The sequence below is a fragment of the Diadema setosum genome, chromosome 18 (genome assembly GCF_964275005.1).
Source record: "Diadema setosum chromosome 18, eeDiaSeto1, whole genome shotgun sequence".
Taxonomy (NCBI): domain Eukaryota; kingdom Metazoa; phylum Echinodermata; class Echinoidea; order Diadematoida; family Diadematidae; genus Diadema; species Diadema setosum.
Window position 1 is genome coordinate 191,069 of NC_092702.1, and position 19,808 is coordinate 210,876.

General features: G+C 36.3%; 1 protein-coding gene across 1 annotated transcript in view; it reads left to right on the forward strand.

The window, feature by feature from the left end:
• Positions 1–18,796, forward strand: part of LOC140241752 (cytoplasmic polyadenylation element-binding protein 3-like) — a 57,621-nt gene extending 38,825 nt beyond the window's left edge. The window contains exons 7-8 of the mRNA XM_072321502.1: positions 8,284–8,465; positions 13,084–18,796. Coding sequence (XP_072177603.1) covers positions 8,284–8,465; positions 13,084–13,308 — 407 coding nt within the window. The 3' untranslated portion in view covers positions 13,309–18,796. The remainder of the gene's footprint in view (positions 1–8,283; positions 8,466–13,083) is intronic.
• Positions 18,797–19,808: the final 1,012 nt, after the last annotated feature.

Genomic DNA, 19,808 nt, shown 5'->3' on the forward strand with positions numbered 1-19,808 from the left:
TGGAAGTAATATGTAATTCATATGTGTTTGGGTAGGAGTTCTCAAGGAGTTGGGAATTCCCCTTTCTTCCCGTAATTATTAAAAAAAATCACGGCGAGATTGCGTCCGGATAATAGAGAGATCCGGATAAAGGGAGGCCGGATAATAGAGGTTCAACTGTACATCGTCTCCGCACACCCGCATACATTGTATGCATTATTGAGTGATTTTCAAACATGTCCAAACTTGCTCTAAATATTAAAAAAAAAAAAAAAAAAAAAAAAAAAAACCCTAATACACTTGCATCTGAGTCTGCAAAGTCAGTCAAAATACTTTTAGACACTTTTACACATAAACTTGGTTGCTTGAATTGAAGCTCTGCACTGTTCTCTCCAGTCAATAGCGGTATGCATGTACAGTGTACACATTAGTGCAGTCATCGGTGCAATATGTACATATGTAGTAGAACGTATCAAGTGATTTGCGTTGTGAAGTAATTCTGATATGTGTAAAAGTATCAAAAGTAACAGCAAATTTTCAGCTTTTACCCAACTCTGGAGGCTCAAATGCAAGTATGTTAGGTTATGAAATGTTTAGGGTTGATCAACACTAGTTCAAGTACATCATTAAAAATCATTGTACAAGGCAGTGCGAAATTATGCCAGCGCCTTGCATTAGATTGCAAATGCACATGTATGCACGGGCCTTGGATCAGAAAAATATCAAGATATCAGATAGTAAGGACCTCCCGCATCATCTCTCTCCGAAGACCTGAACAATAAACCTCTTTCTTTTTTTACTTGACCTTTTATGTGTCTCATGTAAAGTGATCAAATAAGAAATAGTGAAGTGATCCTATATACGTATATATGTAATTTATGCAATTATTTTCATGGTTATAAAAAAGTTTGAAATATAGTATTGATTCCCAAACATGTTTTAGAAGTCGTCATTATCTTGAAAATAAGGTCAAGTCATATACAGGTAGCTCATAACCTAACTTTTCAAATATCTTTATCATCAAATTAGATGTGAATTTGTTTTTAGGCTCCCTCAGTACTGTCAATCTTCTGTTTGAAAAGAGTTCAACTGTGTATGAGTGCATACTGATGCATACAGATATACAGTAGACATTAGTTTCTGTATGTGAAGCTGAAGTAATTCCTCGTAAGTTGTTGATGTTTAGCACATTTTCAGGTCAAACACAGTTCGTACTTGATTTACAGACACACAAAATACTTAAGGGTTACATGATCATGAGTGAGTAAGACAGTGAAGTTGGTTTCTGATGCATTGTAACCAGGAACAGGTTTGGTTCAGTACTTATGCTGGTACATCCACAGTATGTGAGCCATATTCCTATCACTAGCTATTTGTACTAGCTGGTTTGTATCAGACATCCGTACATGTATGTTGATGTGTAACCCACAGTTGAATCAAGACGGGTTTTGTCAGCTCAAACTTGCGCAAACAGACATTTAATCCCCGCTCACAGTGGTTTACTGTAAAACAAGGAATTTTCACATGCATCTTAATTTCGCGAGCACCAAGATTCGCGAAATTAAAATGCACGCGAAAGTTCTTGTCTACACTATATGCATTGAATGCCAATTGCAATTCTTGAAAATTCCATGCCGCAAAAAAGGCCGTCGGCTCCAATTCGCGAAAAATTCATGCCGCGAATATATCTTGTTTTACAGTAGTACATTATATTAGAATATTTTTTTTTATACAAGTTGCATGGTCAGTTATTTCATTGTGCCAGATGTATATTGTAGAAGTCTTGGACAATGTTTAATATCTTGTTATCTAATATGTATGCCCATGATATTTTATGATGGAAAATCTAAAGAAAATATAAAGGGAATTCCACAAAAATTAATTTTTCATGAAAATTACACATTTCATCAACTTGATACTGACATATGTTAAGGGTAGCAATTATTCCCCTGCTTTCTGAAAGCGTAGTCAAGTGCTCTTTCATTATGCTAGAGAAGTGAATTTTTGTGGAATTTTTTCTATATTTTCTTTATATTGTTGTCCACACATGTCATAACCTCTAGTAGTCTCCTCATCCAGCGGTTCCAACACCAAAGCTTTAAAAATTCATAACTTTTGCATTGATTGTCCGATTTTCCTCAAACTTTCACTGATGTGTTCTGCTAATGTTGCTGCTTTCACTCAATCCACAGTGCTCTTTGGGTTTGGGTTCCCTTTAAGCAATGCCCCCCCCCCCCCCAACACACACACACACTAAAGAAAAGTCCAAAAGAAATGATGATAGCAAACTTCTCCTTTAGATCAAGCAATTATGTATACACCCTTTGTGATATTTTGTGTAGATATGTCATGTTGGGAAACTATATCAGTTGTCCATGACAATTTAAAGATAATAAAAAGTTCTGGTACCTCAAAAGTTTCCCTTGTCTTAGTTTGTGTTTCAGGTTAAAGTACCTTTCATATAACTAACACTGTGAGACTTACTCGCCCCAAAGTGCTCTCTTGTCTTAGTAATCATGCAATTAACTGCGACCAGCAGCCCCATACGCATAGCGACCAGCAGCCCCATACGCATAGCGTAATCGGGCTTCGCATTGTAGCATTCAGGATCATGACAGATTTAGTATCGCGGGTACATGTCAAGTTAAAATCCCAAAATTTCTTCAATTTGAAGACTTTCCAATTAAGTTGAAGTATTGAAAACAGGCTTAGGGCAACGTTTGGTTCTGCCAATAGTCCCTTTCTGTTGGAATTGATGACTGAATGTGACTCGGTCGAGAGGACCTTGGGAGAACTACGTACACTGAATACTACAGCCAGTGCATGAGAACGCATCACAAGTCATGCATGCACACAGATTTCAAATCCATGAACGGATAAGATGTTTGTGTGCGCATGCGCTGGCCGTAGTTTTCAGTGTATGTAGCTCTCCCAAGGTCCTCTCGACCGAGTCACATTCAGTCATCAATTCGAACAGAAAGGGACTATTGGCAGACCAAATGTTGTCCGAAGCCTGTTTTCAATACTTCAACTTAATTGGTAAGTCTTCAAATTGAAGAAACTTTTGGATTTTAAACTGACTGTTACCCGCGATACTAATTCTTTCATGATCCTGGATGCTACAATGCGAAGCCCCATTACGCTATGCGTATGGGGCTGCTGGTCGCTGTTAGCTATGCGTATGGGGCTGCACGGTGCTGGTCGCAGTCAGTGGTTTCGTACAACGTATACATTGTACTATAATTTTCGCCGCGGTACCACGACGGCTCTGGTACGAAACCATTATTGCATGATTACTAAGACATGAGAGCACTTTGGGGCGAGTAATTCTCACAGACAACGTACTTTAACCTGAAACACAAACCAAGACAAGGAAATTCAGGGAAAGTTTTGAGGTACCAAAACTTTTTATTATCTTTAAGGAGGTGCTCCACTGATGGAAATGACCTATTGGCCGGAATTCACAAAGGTGGTACAAATGAAACCATGGTTTAAACCATGGACAAAAACCATGGAGCGCCAAGTGTTGCATGGAATATTTCGCTACGAAATCGGTCATTTCGTTGATGAAATGATTATTTTGTTACGAAATGACAACATTTTGCAAGTAAATGAACATTTCTTCCACGAAATGATAATTTCGTTAACGAAACGGTCATTTTGTTGACAAAATGACCAATTTTGTAACGAAATATTCCGTGCGACACTTGGCACTCCTTGGTTTTTGTCCATAGTTTCAACCATGGTTTCATTTGTACCACCTTCATGAATTCGGGCCATAAAGTTTAATCATTTTGTCCAGATGCATTCAAACTAGATGTACACCATAAGTAGAAATCATCCACAGGGTTTGTGCATGTGTTATCATCAATGAGGGCTTTGGCCTGAGCTTCTGAGGCTTACTTATTTCTATTATTAAATGCCTCTTCCTGTAGTTGTACAGATAAACAAAAAGTGGAGGATGTATTTTATTTGTAAGAGCTTTGAAGAGGTTGTTCCATTTCATTTTAAGACAAAATGATCAAGAGGCACCACAGGTCCGCTTGAAGCTCAGGTAAACAGTAATTCCCATCCATACAGGCTTTTGTACTGGTGTCTTACGATTGTGCTGTATTCTTTTGTTCATCTGTACAACTATTCAAGAATTTTCCTTGGCACAAGTAATACATAATGGGATGATTCTAGTAGAGTGGCTCTTGCAATGTGAAAACAAAATCTCTGTCATGGCCGAGTGTGTGGAAGGATGTGGATCAGTTAAAGATGCTGTTATACATTTCTGCCTTATCTAGCATCACTCATTACAAGAGAGTATCCTTATCTGCTAGAGAGAATGTATCATGTGACATACGGTAATGCACCTTTCTTCCTTTGTGTAGGTTCAAGTTCTTGTTATGTTAGCTTCGGGATAGTAAGATACACCAGTGTGTTTTCAAAGGAAACTTCTTACATTCAGCACAGCTTTGATGAAAGCCTACCGGGCAGGTCCTGAATATTTCAATCTTTGATGTCATGGTGGAAATGCATTCAATTTATGGACTTCATTATGATTATGGTATTATTATTCTGCTGTTCTGTAATTCAAGTAAAATGTGGGCAGAGTATGTTTATTTGAGGTTAATGAATACAGTTTTTGTAAATCTCGCATATTAAGAAGGGTTATTTTCCAATGCATGTAGGACATACTATGTAGAGTACATAAATGCAGTACTCATGTCATCAACATTTCAAAATCCCTTTGCAGACCCTCATAATGATAAAAATCCTGCACAAATTGGTATGCCATGCCCATCCACTAAAGTATGGACATGCAAATGTTCAGATTCAGTGCTTTACATGTGACCATCACTACTATGGAAACTTCTTCCTTTTAGAATTTGACTTTTTAGCGATACTGTCCGAGGGTAATTATTTAGTTGTGCAGAAACAGTCGATTGATTGCGTATCATAGTGCATGGACATTTTAGGGCCTATGTAAAATGTGTGCTCTTGGTGCTGTAATGAATGAAATAGCAAAATTTTGGTCCTTGATGGTAGAATGTGCAGGCATACAGAGGCACAAATACAAACATGTGTACCTTGTTTGTGTTTGTTTTTTCTCAATTGTGTAGGATATACATCTGTAGTATAGTTAACTGCAGCGTCTTCCATCTACAAAGACAACTTTTCACCAAATAACAGTAGTCATGAAACAAATCAACATTTCCCCTTTAATCTGTCTCACTTTCTCTCCTTCTCTCTCTTAAATGTCCATACATCTTGGCAATGATCTGTGAACATCTGTGTTGTTTTTCGCTTTCTGGCAGTCATGCACAAATAGTCCCCTCCCCCCCCCCCCCCAAAAAAAAAAAAAAAAAAAATATGTGCTGTCACATTTACCATTTGTACCGAGGGACTATACTGTAGGCCTAACTAGCATCACAGCTTGCATTCCTTGTCATTACTCTCATGGGTAGCATACAAAGAGATATTGATCTCAGTATATAGTAGGTTACACTGAATTGTAAATGAAAGCTGAAAACAGCTGTTCCATTTCAGTGCCATAACTGGCATACGGTATGCATGCTTGTGCATGAGTAAAGTGGGATGCATGCTTGTGAGTAAAGTGGGATGCAAATGAGATGTTAATGTATGTTGAATCCCTTCCATGTCATGCTACGAAGTACATTGTAGTCCATATTGAGCTGGCAGCCAGCTGGATCGAGGAATGGCCAGCTTGCTTGTGCATTGCTGGAGTAGAGGAATGTGTTTGAAAATGCTCTCAGTTAAATTCTCAGGATGGATGAGCTGACGAGAGAAGGGTATTTACTGGCTGCCAATCAAGAGGGGAGAGAGGGGGTTATTATGCCATGGCATTTTCAGCAGTGCCTGTGACGTGAATTCAGAGCAAGCCATGCCCACATAAATGCTATGCACACACACACACACACACATACACACACATTTGTGCACACACAAACATATGGTTGGTAGTTGGAGAAAGGCTTATGCATGAAACACAGACAACAGCCCATCAGACATTGGATTTGCACAGAGGCCCACAAGGGCAAATAAAACATACAGGCATTGAAACATATATATGTACCTCAGTGGTATACCAGTATCTGATGCTTGTACTCCTGTAAGAAACACACATGTACAGACATACACACACACATACACACACACACACACACACACACACACACACGTACTCACACTTACTTGGTCAGGGTTTGGATCATTATGGTGCAACACACACGGGAGGGTCCTAGACATGTGTCATTTGCGTGGTGTAGCTGAATGCCTTCACCGGGTACTCAACATAATTAGATCTGAGGAAGGTTAGCCTGACCGGCATTCATCACGTGTGTTCGGGAGATGGCTGCCATAGCTTACAAATACCATTGTGTACAAGCTCATCACAAAATTTGCATTTGTCGTGAACATGACAGGATATGTAGAAAACAGAGGTGAATGATGCTTGCAACTGTTTTTTTTTTAATTGATTAATTGAAGTGGCTGCTTTGCTAATGTTTATAATTTATTGATATATTTCTCAGAGGACTTAGTTGCTGTACAAGCTGCTCTATTCACAAGTACATGTACTCAATACATGACAATGCTTTTCAATACTAAGAGTCAGGTTTGCACAAATAGTTGTTGCTTTGTCTTCTGGTAAGCATCAGACAGAGTTTCATTTGATTTTCATGAATAAGTTGGGTTCTGAATGCATTAGTAAGCCCGAATGTGGTAGTGATGTACATGTGTAACATGACACGAGTGTTGTTCCACATTTTCTAAAATTTGGTATTATACAGATTTTTCCTGCAGACAAACACATGTTAATGTATGAATAAAACAAAAAAGGAAAGTAGCATAGAGCCATGTTATAACAGAGTTTGTCTGGACATGTGTCTATCTTTTTATGATTATGTCCAAAATTAACTTTTAGACATCTTTAAACAGCACCCTTGCCATGTTATTCGTATGATTCTACCACATTCAGATCCAGAGAACAAACAGATGGTAACATTCCTCTCCTAGGAAATAAAACCAAGGGAAGAAAACGAGATGCTTTCTAGACAGACACACACTGATAAACTCTCTGTATGTAGATTTCCATGGCAACCTATCCATTTATGTGTCATCCAAACCTACTTTTGTAAGCGCAGAAAATCTCATTAACAAAATGCCTTCTAATGCATGTAAAGATGTTTTGATAAAATTGATTTAGATAAAGTTCTAAGAAGAATTTTACATGCATTCTAATTAACATTTATTTTTTAGTGTTATGGAAAATTCAAAACTGCCCTATAAACATTAAAGCAGAGAACAATGTTTGTAAACAAGACAGGATTGTGATTGTTGCACATGTTGTGGGTGTGGTGTGTCATTCTGTACATGTGTGTTATACTGTAAAAGTGGATATTTTCGCGCGTCTAATTTTTCGCACTTGGCCGGGTAAGAAGAGTTTCGCGTGTTTTTAATTCCGCGGAATCAAGACATCAACTACTGGAGCATACGGCACGCAAAAACATTCGCGTGCTTTTATTTTCGCGCTCGCTTCTGATTGTGCGAAATGCGCGAAAATTTCCACTTTTACAGTAAATCAATTTCCTTTGTCAGCTGAATCTGACTTTGAGAACGATCTAATAAAAGGGTTGTCCAGATGTCCAGTGTTGTGTAATTACCCAAGGTAGCCTAGAGTAGATTTTGGCAAGAATTTCCATGACATTCTGGACAACACGTACAATGAAGGAACATATTAGGCAAAGTAAGGAGAGCTTGTGCGGACGTTGTGCATGTGTTGTCAGGGTAATTCTGGTCAGACAGGGCATCAGTGATTTAGCACAGGAAAGAAGCTGGATGGTACATGTAGTTGGACCATAAGTTGTTGTTTTTTTTTCCTCTCTTTTTTTTTTCTTTTTTTTTTTGACGATGACAGTCGCATCATTGTACATTTCACATGATACAGTAGTCAGGTCTTCATGTGAGGAGCATGCAGAAGTCTTTGTTTTAAGTTTTAAATGTAATGTTTGAAAACAACTGTATTGTTTTTGGCCAAATTTTTCAGTACACAAAGAAATTTACATTTGTCACACTGTTTCAAGGAAAATAGTCTTATGAAAGTTTTGGTATAGATTGAATATGCTAAACATACAATGTACATGTTTGTGGAATGTTTAAGGTCAGCCTGTTAAATATCTGTTACAGCATGGCTGTGCACTTTCCGTGCAAGAGATGCCGGTAATTTAGCCCTCTTGTTTTGACACTTTCCCATTCTGTTTTGTCAAAAGTATTTGTAATTGCCTCTTCTTCTTGCAGTTGAATTAGCCATGATAATGGATCGTCTGTATGGTGGAGTGTGCTATGCTGGTATTGACACTGACCCTGAGCTGAAGTACCCTAAGGGAGCTGGGCGTGTGGCCTTTGCCAGCCAACAGAGCTACATTGCTGCCATCAGTGCTCGCTTTGTGCAGCTTCAACATGGTGACATTGACAAGAGAGTAAGTTATCAAGATTTCAATCATCTTGTATTATCAGTATCAGAGTTTAAAGTGTAGAAAAGTACCTATGATATATGTGAAAAGTCTCTTATTTGCCTTATTGCAAATGTGAAATATGAGAAACTGTGATTTAAATTAATACATTCTGTGACATGTTATACACTGTATCTTACTCAGGTTGGATTTAAAGCGACAACCTCCTGATGGCTATACAGGCATGTATACCCACTAGACTACCAAGCCTCTATCCTATAGCCAGAAATGGTTCTGATCCCTTGTAACAGTGGGTACTGTGTGTTTATTCAAATTAATTATTCGTGTGTCGAGTTGTTATTTCCCGGCCAACACATATTGTGTAAGGGGGTATAAAGGAATAACCCCAAAGTTGGATGGTCGAGCAGTCCGTCAGGTGGTCAGTCAGTTGGTCCATTGCAAAATCTTGCAGATCAAACTCCCTCATTTTTTGAACAATTGACCTAAAAATTGGCCATCTGTGACAGCCATTACAGGTAGATGTAGAGGACACTTTTTTTTTTGTCAGTATTGAGTAATGTATTGCCATGGTTACAACAAATTTTCTTAAAATCATACCAAAATGTTGTGGATCAAAGTACTATCTTGGTTTATGAGCAATTTACTTAATTCAGCAAATGTGAACAATGTATCATGTAGTGCAAGACACCTTATTTTGTGAGTGTCAAGAACTATGTTGCCATGGCAACCCTTGAACTGCTTCTCCAGTTGTCAAGCAAAATTTAGCACCTATGTTGAGCTCAATGTAAAGTTATGCAAGACACATTTTTCATGAGTAGCAGAAAGTGTATTAGCATGGTAACAACACATTATGCCGCAAAATCGAAAAAGGCTAGCAGATTGAAGTGCCTCTCCAGTTTTCAAGTGATCTACATGGTATATGGCACTCATGTTAAGCTCAGTGTAAAGTTGTGCAAGACACATTTTCCAAGAGAAGCGAAAAGAATGTTGCCATGGTAACAGCATAGTGTGCCCCTCAAGATCAGTTAAAGAAGGACCCACTCCATTTTTTCCAATTTTGTAAGAGAAATAATTACTTGCTGAACAGTGCAACATTTCATATACAGAAATGACAAATGTCTGAATATTTCAGCTGTATGAATAAAAAAAACTTGCCTTAGTACCACCCAAGATGAAAAATAACAAATGTTAATTGATATATTTTAGTATCGGAATAGGCTTTTACCTTTATTAGCTTAAAAAAAAAATTCAAATTTCATCCATAACATACATGAAAAATTATGCAGGCATGACATCAATTCACTCATTTGACTGGGACTGGTCAAGAAATGTTTTCTGAAGAAATGTAACTTTTCAAATGTCCATACCTTCCCAATTTCTTTTCTGATTTTTGTCATTATTTAAACGTTCTATTGGGATTTTTTTCTCTTTCTTTTAGAGTTTATTCATTTTGGGGTGGATTTTCTCTTTAAAGGCTTGTGGGTCAAACTACCTCTCCAGTGTTACAGTGATTCACAAGAAAACTGGCACACATGAGCAACTTGATATAAGTTGTAAAAGTCATGTATTTCAAAGAGAATTGGAAAGTGTGTTGCCATGGCACCAAGGCATTCCCCCCCCCCCAAATTAGGTAAAAGGCTTGCAGATTTAACTACTCCAGTTTTCAAGTAATGTACCCAAAATTTGGTGTGCATGTTGCGTTCAATGTAGTTTTGTGCATGACACATTTGGCAGTAGTACTGGAAAGGGCAATGCCAGAGTGATTTGGCTCAGTCGATAGCACGTCTACTTCCCAATCTAAGTGGCTCGGGTCTAATTCCTTAGTCTTGCTGAGCAATGTTCTGTGTAATCATACCATCCTGTCTAGTAAGAGGCAAAACACTCTTTGCCTCATATAGGACATGGAGGTCCCATGTGAGAGAGAGTCACAGCTCATGTACATAAAAGATCCCACTTTAATTATTCATCGCAAAGAGCAGGGAGCATGGATGCAGGAAAAATTGTAAGAGCAGTTGAAAATGTGCTGCCATATTACCAATGCATCACACTGTGTGACTCCCAAATCAGGAAAATGTCTCGCAGACTGAAATGCTCCTGTGGTTTGTATTAAAGTGATTCCGAAGAAATTTAGCACATGTTGGTCATTAAATTTGAACAGATACATGGCACCGTACCTGCTCTAGAGTGCCGTATAAGGGATCAGAACCATCTCTGGTTATTGGGCAGAAACTCTGTAGTCTATGACACCTGTCTAGCAATTAGGATGCTGTTGATTCGAGTCCAACGTTATATATGCCCATGATTTTTATCATAGCTACTAACTAAAACCTCTGAATAATCAGTCTTATTAAAGCAGATGAAGGGCAATTTGTCAATCAGTTGCAATAAAAACAGCTCAAAACAAGAATCATTAATTTGAATAGATATGCAGTACCTGCTGCTATAAGTGATCAGTTCACCATCTCTGGCTATCAGGCAGGAGCTTGGTACTTAAGTGGATATGATGCCTGCTTGTAGCAGTGAGTAGGTTGTTGGTTCGATTCCGACCTGAGTTTTTATGCCTATGGTTTTTATCATATCAATGACTGAAAAGTGGTCAATGTTTATTTACTTAGATGAAGGGCAATTTGTCAATGAATTGCAATGTTATATCGTCGCTGGGGCAACAAGACCTCGTATCTACTAAATGTCAAATGTTCAGGAGAGCCAAAAAACATGGCGGACAAAGCACTATATAGTGAATGGGATAGCCTTTCCTTTGACATGCTGCAGTGGCTTCATTTTTGGGAGTAAGACAGTTTGAATTTGGACAGGGCATCACTTAACTGATTATTTGACCATTAATCCAAAAAAGTCATTTTCACCAAAATTTCAGATACAAGGTCTTGTCACCTCAGCAACGATATGCTGTTGTCCATATGCACAATGTGTTGTACAAGTAGCCATTTGTGAGCAGTTGTAACTGAGGGAACTTAGGAAATGAGCTTATATGCTCAGTGAAACAATTCTGGTTATTATGTGATTATAATAATCTAAATTAAAATTTTGATGATAGTGATACTTGACCAGCTTTTTACACGACACTTTTCCACTATAATGGAAACCTTGTTAAGCAGAATATCAACAACTGTGTATCATCTCTCAAAGACATCCACATCATACAAGTGTGCTATCAGCTAAACTTGCCTGTTGACCAGTAAATCTGCCTCTTGTTAAAGGCATTATGTACCATTTGTAGATGAAACAAAAACACAGCTTTAGTGCTTCGAACAAGAGGCAGATCTATTGGTCTGACTTAGCTGTAGGGGTAGGCATCATTCATCTCTCAGCAGTTACCATGGCAACTCTTCATGGTGTTTGCAGTGATTAGACTCACTGTGCTGCACTGCCCCAAAAGTATTACATTTGACACACATTTGTACCATTAAGCATGATAGCCTGAACAGGCACAGCAGGGAATAATTTTCCTGGTATCGCATAGCAATTTGCTATGCATTTTGGTATGACTGCTATACAAAATGTAATTTGCATTTGTAGTTTCATTACATAGACTTGTACACCATTTTGTTGAAAATGTATGTCCATCGACAAAAATTGCTATTCAATTTTGAGAAGGAAAATTATTCCCTGCACAGTGATATGTCATAATGAATGAGTATGTTTTATTGAGTGATATGGGGATTAATTTGATGACGGTGTATTACTGTGCAGTTTCATGCTGGTATTCAAGATGAATTTTGTGAATTATATGTGTTGTGCAAACTTGACAATTTAAATCAACTCAGAATTATGGCTTCACTTTGCATTCCTTGTGCATCATAAAAGGGGCCTTCCTACTTTTACCTTAGATTTATGAATGTTTCTTTCCTCTCTCTTTTTTTTTTTTTTTTTTTTTTGGTACCATAACAAGAAGTGTAGGACATTGCAATTTCATTTTCAATAATGATTCAGGTGACATATTGCATTTTAAAGCATCTTACTGAGGGAATTTTGTGCATTATGAATCTTCACTATTCCTATGTATCGTGATGTATCAATTACTGCAGTGTCAGACAACATCCTAGACTGTAATTTTCCCTATTTGCAAGGGATTTATACCTTACAATGTATGTGGAACAAAGTAAAATACTTGATGGTAAGGTATCATAGAGCTATTGTCTGTTGTATAAAGTTTCTGACATCACACTGACCAGTGTACAAGCGAGTAAGATTTGACTTACTCATCTCATGCTGAAAAAAGGAACAGTAAAGAGGCAGAAGGAGCTTCTTGGAAGTTACTTCTTGGAAGTTACTTCTTAGAAGTTAAACTGTCTAATTTACAGCTGTTGGTCTGTGACCCTGACCATAGGGTCCACACTGTGTAGCGGCTGTGTTTTACTGATTGACATGATGTTTATTGAGAATATGATGTAGGCCTACATGACTAACAAAATTATGCATTTCGTGCTGAAACCAGAACTAAAAATGCAATCAAAGATAAAATTATCAATGAATATCATCGGAGGTTACATAAAAGTATTCAACATTGTACTTGTATTTACAAATAAGGCATAATCTCGTGCTCCATAAAGCTGTCATTATACCCTACCACACTCAGTAATATTTCTCTGATGCCATTCCACAGGTCGAGGTCAAGCCGTATGTGTTGGATGACCAGATGTGTGACGAGTGTCAGGGCACAAGATGTGGTGGCAAGTTTGCACCCTTCTTTTGTGCTAATGTCACCTGCCTGCAATACTACTGTGAGTTCTGCTGGGCCACTATCCACTCACGACCTGGCCGAGAGTTCCACAAGCCACTTGTCAAAGAGGGGGGTGATCGCCCACGATCATTTCCATTTCGTTGGTAGGTCTGTATGTGGGATCACGCAGACTATGAGCACCTCACATTTACTTCAGTGTTGAGGGAATTACAAGGAGTATACTTATAATGTGTGAAGTGTTTTCTTTGTGATTGATAGAGAGCCCAAGGGCATTGACAAGAATGGAGCAAAGCAACCAGCTGTGACATAAATGAATGTAGTACATTTACAAATTTCTGTGTTCATGTGTGTGGTGTGTTGTTCTTTCAGATGTACCATAGCCGGGTTTGAAAGTCATTTCTTTAGATAGAGAGAAGCTAAAATATCTATTGTTGAAGCAGTGAGTGTGATCATTTCAGAAGTTGGAGAACTTCAGTATTTGTTGGAGGAATTTCTGTTTTCCACTATTTAATTTCCCTTACAAGAAGTGGATTCTTGCCAGATTTGTGCAAAGAAGTCTTTAGAACACTATATGAAAGATTTTATTTTTTGAGGAAGCTTTTACACAATTTTTACATTGACGTTTTGTAATCCAGGAAATGCTATAACATTTTTTCCCTCTTATGCAGGGGGCGATGCAAAAGCAGGAAAAAAAAAATTAAAAAAAAAAAAGTAGCAAACATTTCTGGAGTAGTTCTGTTTATGTGACATTGACCCAGGAAGATGAGATTCTTGAATCGCACGAGCATTAATGCCAAAGCCTCTATTTAAATATTATTTCTGTGCAATTTGTGTAATCACAGTACACATCTAACAAAATAGAATGCCATTTTCATTATTTTCGTATTTTATGTATTCTTCATATATATATATATCTATATTTCTAAAATTATTTTGGAAAAATATGTGAAGTCACTGTTTGCTTGTTTTCAGTGAGAAAAAAAAAGAATATGTGTCAGGGACAAAGGATTTCATTTTATGAAGTGGGTTGAAATAGTCATTGTCAGTGTTTCTTTTGAGTGCATTAGATGAAACTGGATATTTGTCTAAACTGTCTATTCTATATCAGAGCATCCTTATATCATTCATTCATTTAAGAAGGTAATGTCTAATAGATGCTGCTCAATACATATAGTATACTCATGTATCAGTGTGTTTGGGTGTGTGTGAATGTGTGTATGTGTTTATAAACATGACTATTTCAAAGATATTATCACAGGAGCAGATTATTGCCAGTTAAGCCCATAATGGACACAATTTCTTCAAGCCATTACAGATGTTATACAATACACAATATACATGTAGGTCAGAGAGATGTTACAAATTTGTCCAGATTCTGTTAAGTTACTGTGCAATGTTTTTGGTTGTAACATGACTGTGGGGTAGAATTGCTGCAAGAAATCTTATCTCTGAAATAGAATATACATTTTGAGGACTTAAGTAGTTTGACATAAAGGTAATTTACTCTTTAAAAACTACATGTACATGTGTTGATGCATGAATGCAATGCTTAAAAACAATAAAAAGGAAAAAATAATACGTGTATTAGATTCTCTCATGTACTGCATATAAACAACAGTCAAAAGGTGTTTGTGGTATTAACTGTAACTTATACATTGTATTTGATATATATATGATATTGATATATACAAAACATTGGTACAAGATATCTCGGTTATTAATGGACATAATGTGGATTGACACACAAAGCTATGATGTTAATTTTGAAAAAATACTCTGATATTGTGTGGCTGGGGACAAAATATGGCTTTGTAGTGTCATTGCAAAATAACATAGCCAAATATTTGAATACTAAGATACAGGTAGTAGTGTTGCATGTGTAGTGAGTGTGAATTGTTAAAAAAAGAATAATAATGATAATCTCATGTTTCATCACAAAAAAACAGTTGATTACAAAAGCATGATGTGTGGTTTCCTTGCAAGCACATGTACTTGAGCATACAGTGTATGCCTTCCTATCATTGGGAAGTGTTATCTTTTGTGATACAAATGCATACCTAGAAAAATATCCATGTACGTGTATTGTACATGATTAACCACTGCTTCATTTCATTGTTTTGTCTTGTGAATGTAAGTGGTGGTTTGCAATACAAAATAACAAAAACAAGCAAGCAAAAATAAGTCTAATAGGATATGAGTTTTTAAAAGGAATGTAGAAGAATGCAGTTTTCACAAAGTATGTGTTTTGTATATGTATACATATATACACATATGAATATTGGCCACATTTTTGGCAATCTTCAAATGAGATATTTGTCATTTTCCAGGTTTTGTAGAATTTGTGGTTTTGAATTTATATGATGTATGTGTGCACGAGTGTTTGAATTTGTAGTGAGAAGTGATAAATTTTCAGCTCTTTGCTTTTTATATCCATAGTTCTTAGCATATAATCTCAAGGAACAAATGTATTTGATATATATGTTTGAATCTATACCTATTTTTCTTGGTACAGTATTTTAGTAACAGTTACAATTGCTACACTATATTAGTCACTCTTAACTTTTATACAGAACCAAGTAATTTTCTTAATGATTTAGAATATAAAATTTCGTACACACATTTTGCAAATGCTTTAGTATTAAATTTTTGAAAAAAAAAATATCCTTTCTCACTGAAATTTATATATATGCATGTATTTTAATTATTTATAAACAAACATTATCAAATTTGCATATGGATGTGATTCAGAGTTTGTAATTTTTTATTTTTCTTTAATGTTATAAAAAAGTACAAAGAAAAAAAAAAACTTTCAGAAATTTTCACATTGCCTGTTTTCCAGAGCGTGTATTGAACTTTTTATTATTGGCTAGGTTGTTGATACAAAGACAGAGTTAATATATATGGTTTGGAAAAAAAAAAAGAAGAATGTAATCAGTTTTTTGTTGTTGGTTTCTTTCTTTTTTTGTAAGTATTGTGCATTTGCCTACGTTATCTTTTCTACTTTTCCTGTGTGTTGTGAAGATAGAAATATTGCCAATGTTTTCATCTGGGGTTGTACACAGCGGGTAGTAGTGTATAAGTCCTTAAAGTAGGTATTATATGTTTATTATTATATCTGGTGCTACATTGTACACTAGTCTGTGATTCTGTGTGAGAAGTAGACGTTATGCTGTGAGGATTCTGCCAGAAGTGTTTGATCTTTTTTGTTCTTTATTCATTTTGGAGGGTGTTGTTGTTTTTTTTTCAGTGCAATATGAAGTGATTCAATAATTTTGTAGTGTCTATTAACTTATTGCCATCTAAGCCCTGATTTGTACTGTACTGCACAATGTTTTGTTTAAATGATTTGACAACATTCAGTCAATTGAAGATTTATCTAAACTTTAGTGAATTAAAAGCAATTGAATTGGCATAGATGAAAAAAAAAGAAAACACAGTTTGACAGTCATTGCCTTTAATGTGGAAAATAGTTATTTGAAACCTGAGTATTTTCAATCAGACAGTGTTTAATTTTTGCCATAATGACTATTGCAGAGTTCAGCATAGCTCTTCCATTTTATTACATTTTGCATAACAAAATATTTTCACTTTAGCTTTTATATGAAGGATATCTTTGCTAGCTTTTTACAATTGTCATCATTTTTAAAGGATGAACTTTTGCATACAACTTTTTGACTGCTTTTTGGAATGTTAGAATTTTATTTACACACTGTAAATATGTAATCATCATGAGGTGTTTTCATGGACTTTGTGTTTTTACTTTGCTAGCTTGTCTCATAGAACGAGCTGCAGGTGTCTCACTGACCATCAGCAGTGCTTCAATGTTATTTCCCAATTGCTGGGTGTGTGCAAATCACAATTGATTCATTCTTAGTGGTACCATAAACTGAGTTTTTGTTTGTTTGCTTGTGAGGTTTAACGTTTCAGCATACCTCCGGCCCTCCCCTTACAATACATGTCAGAATTGTGTGCAAATCATCTCTATTCCTTGAAATATGTAGAAAGTTTAAGTGGTACTTTCTTTTTTTTTTAATTGATTGTTTAGACCTCAAGAGTTTGAGAAATATATGGAGAAAAAGCTTGCACACTAGTCAATGCATAGCATAGTCCACAGTCAATATTGTATTCCAACTAACTAAAAAATAATCTGATCCGTCACAGAAGCTTACTTTATACTCTTAGTTTAGCCCAAGTGCAAATTGCCTTGGGAACCACATACACTATGCCTGCATATGTTAAAGTTACTATTTGGGAGTTGAAAAGCAGTGTGCCCCAGAAAGAATCAAAGACTGCTGCAATCATGTCATAGGAGGTTCAGCTACAACTGGAAGAAGTTATCATTAAAAGCTTTTAAGCATGCATATACTAAACTATTCATTGTTTTATAATTGGAGGCCATGTTTAGGTATGGGATATTTAACTTTGACAGTTGTTACATATGGGATATTTACAATGATATGCATGCTTTAAATCCTGGTTAAAAAAAAGAAAAAAAGATGTAGTCAAAGTGTGAAAAGGTTTCATTTATTGATAGCAGTTATGTCGTGTGTGTCACTTTCAGAGTAATAGCTTGGTAGCCTGGTTTTCGGGGGCAGATTTTTATACAACTCTTGGTGGTAGCTATATTATATATTTTCATAGAACTTTTGTGACATTATATTCTTCTTCTTACTGCATATAGTATTGTGTACACATATTTGAATGAAGTGTTTGTATTTTCAGGTAAAGCATGGATGATTGCCAGAATTTTTGTTATACAGAGGCAAAAGAAGAAAGACTTGAGAATTCATTATTTTTGGAACTTGCTTTACAACATTCCTGTAATGATATTGAAAATTTTAGGCACTGTTTTTGTGCAGTTTAGTTCTGTATTTTTTTTTCACATTTTTTTATTATGTGTTCATCAAAATGTTCCAGTTAGACTGCTAGGGAGATTCCTGCTTTTCTTGATAAACACATGGATAAATATGAAGATTTGTTTTACATAATATAACACACAAGTTAATTGTAGATGATCCAATTTCATTATACCTAAATGCAATACTAGTATACTTCTTCATGTAACGTACATGCAATATTGAAGGGAAAGTTGCAGAAAATATAAGAAATATTACTGTGGATTTGATTAGAATACTAGTGGCTGTTGCCATTCTGATTTGTGTGTAGGGGAAAAGGGGGTCTGGAAGGAATGTAATGGATTAGAATTTATGTATACACATAATGTCTTTGGTGTTGCAAATGAAATCTAGAAAACAACTTGCTTTTAGCACTTAGGCAGATGATGGAAAAAAAAAAAGAGCAGTGCTTGTTTCCTGTTGCTGAAAACATAATTTGTTGTCAGATCTTTAACCCTGAATGTTTCTCAGTGGTTTATAGATCTAGACTTCTGATTGCAATACCAGCAAATTGTCAGGATAAGTCACAAGTCACATATTTACCCATTTTGTGTAAAACCAGATTGTAATCAAAGTGCAAATATATTGCATTATACTAATCTTCATATCCTTATTCATGTGTATATTGAGAAAGAGATGAAACATTGTGGTTGCATTTTCTGCACAAGTTGGGCATTGTTTGTTTGCTTTTGAACTTGATGTGAAAACCTCAAAATAAATGTTGAAGGCTAATTACAGCATTTCTTTCATGTCACTTCTGTCATTATTTTTATTCAAGTCAAGAGTGCGAGCATTGTTATTACCTCATTAGATGTAATCTGTGGATGTAGTCATTCTCAATGGGTTGGATTCACACAAACAGAAATTAGTGGGATACAAATCTCAGATATTTGTATCACCATCACAATATCAAGATTTTTGAACGTGTGGACACAATAATCCCCCAGTTAGCATGATCAGCATCGCAATGCTGATCCTGAAAATTTTGCGCAGTAGTTCTGAACTAGCGATCTAATTCGCCCATGATGACGGTGTGAACACTTCTCCAAATAATCTCAAGATTTTATATCCCACCATTCTAAGCGCACATCACAACAACAATGGCACTACAAAGACGTCTTTAACCTCTTTTGAGCACCACAACAACTGCGCGCACATCACGTTACTGTGACGAACAAGGGCAAAGAGGAGCGCATGCAGTGAAGTGCACTGTGTGTGCCTGTTTGGCAGATTTCATGCATGTGCAGATTCGTTGGCAAATTATCACAGTCAGCAATTAGCGAGGCATTTCTGTCTGTGTGAACGCTTGCAAGAAATCTCGGGATTGGGATCATGATTGTTATCCCGCTATTTCTGATAGTGTGAATGTGGCTGTAATGCACTTTTTGTTTTTACGTATATATTTTTTTATTTTTGGTTATTCATTCGAGTCTAATGATCTTCATCATCAGTAAGGATATTTCATTATACTTATGTATCAAAACAAAACAAAAAAATCTGGGAAGTAAATCAATGAAAAGTTTAGGGGAAGAATCAGACACAAAATGTTATGAACTAAAAGCTTTGAGTGTAAGCCAAATAGGTAACTCTGTGATTAAGGTGCTTAGCAGTTCTCTGTATTTGTATGCAAAATTCCATATATTTTCATTTTTCTCAAATATTTGGGAACAGACAGAACTTACCTGCTTGAGGAGAGCACACAAATATCTAAATGTTATATACTGATTTATATCTTATATACCCCGCATACAC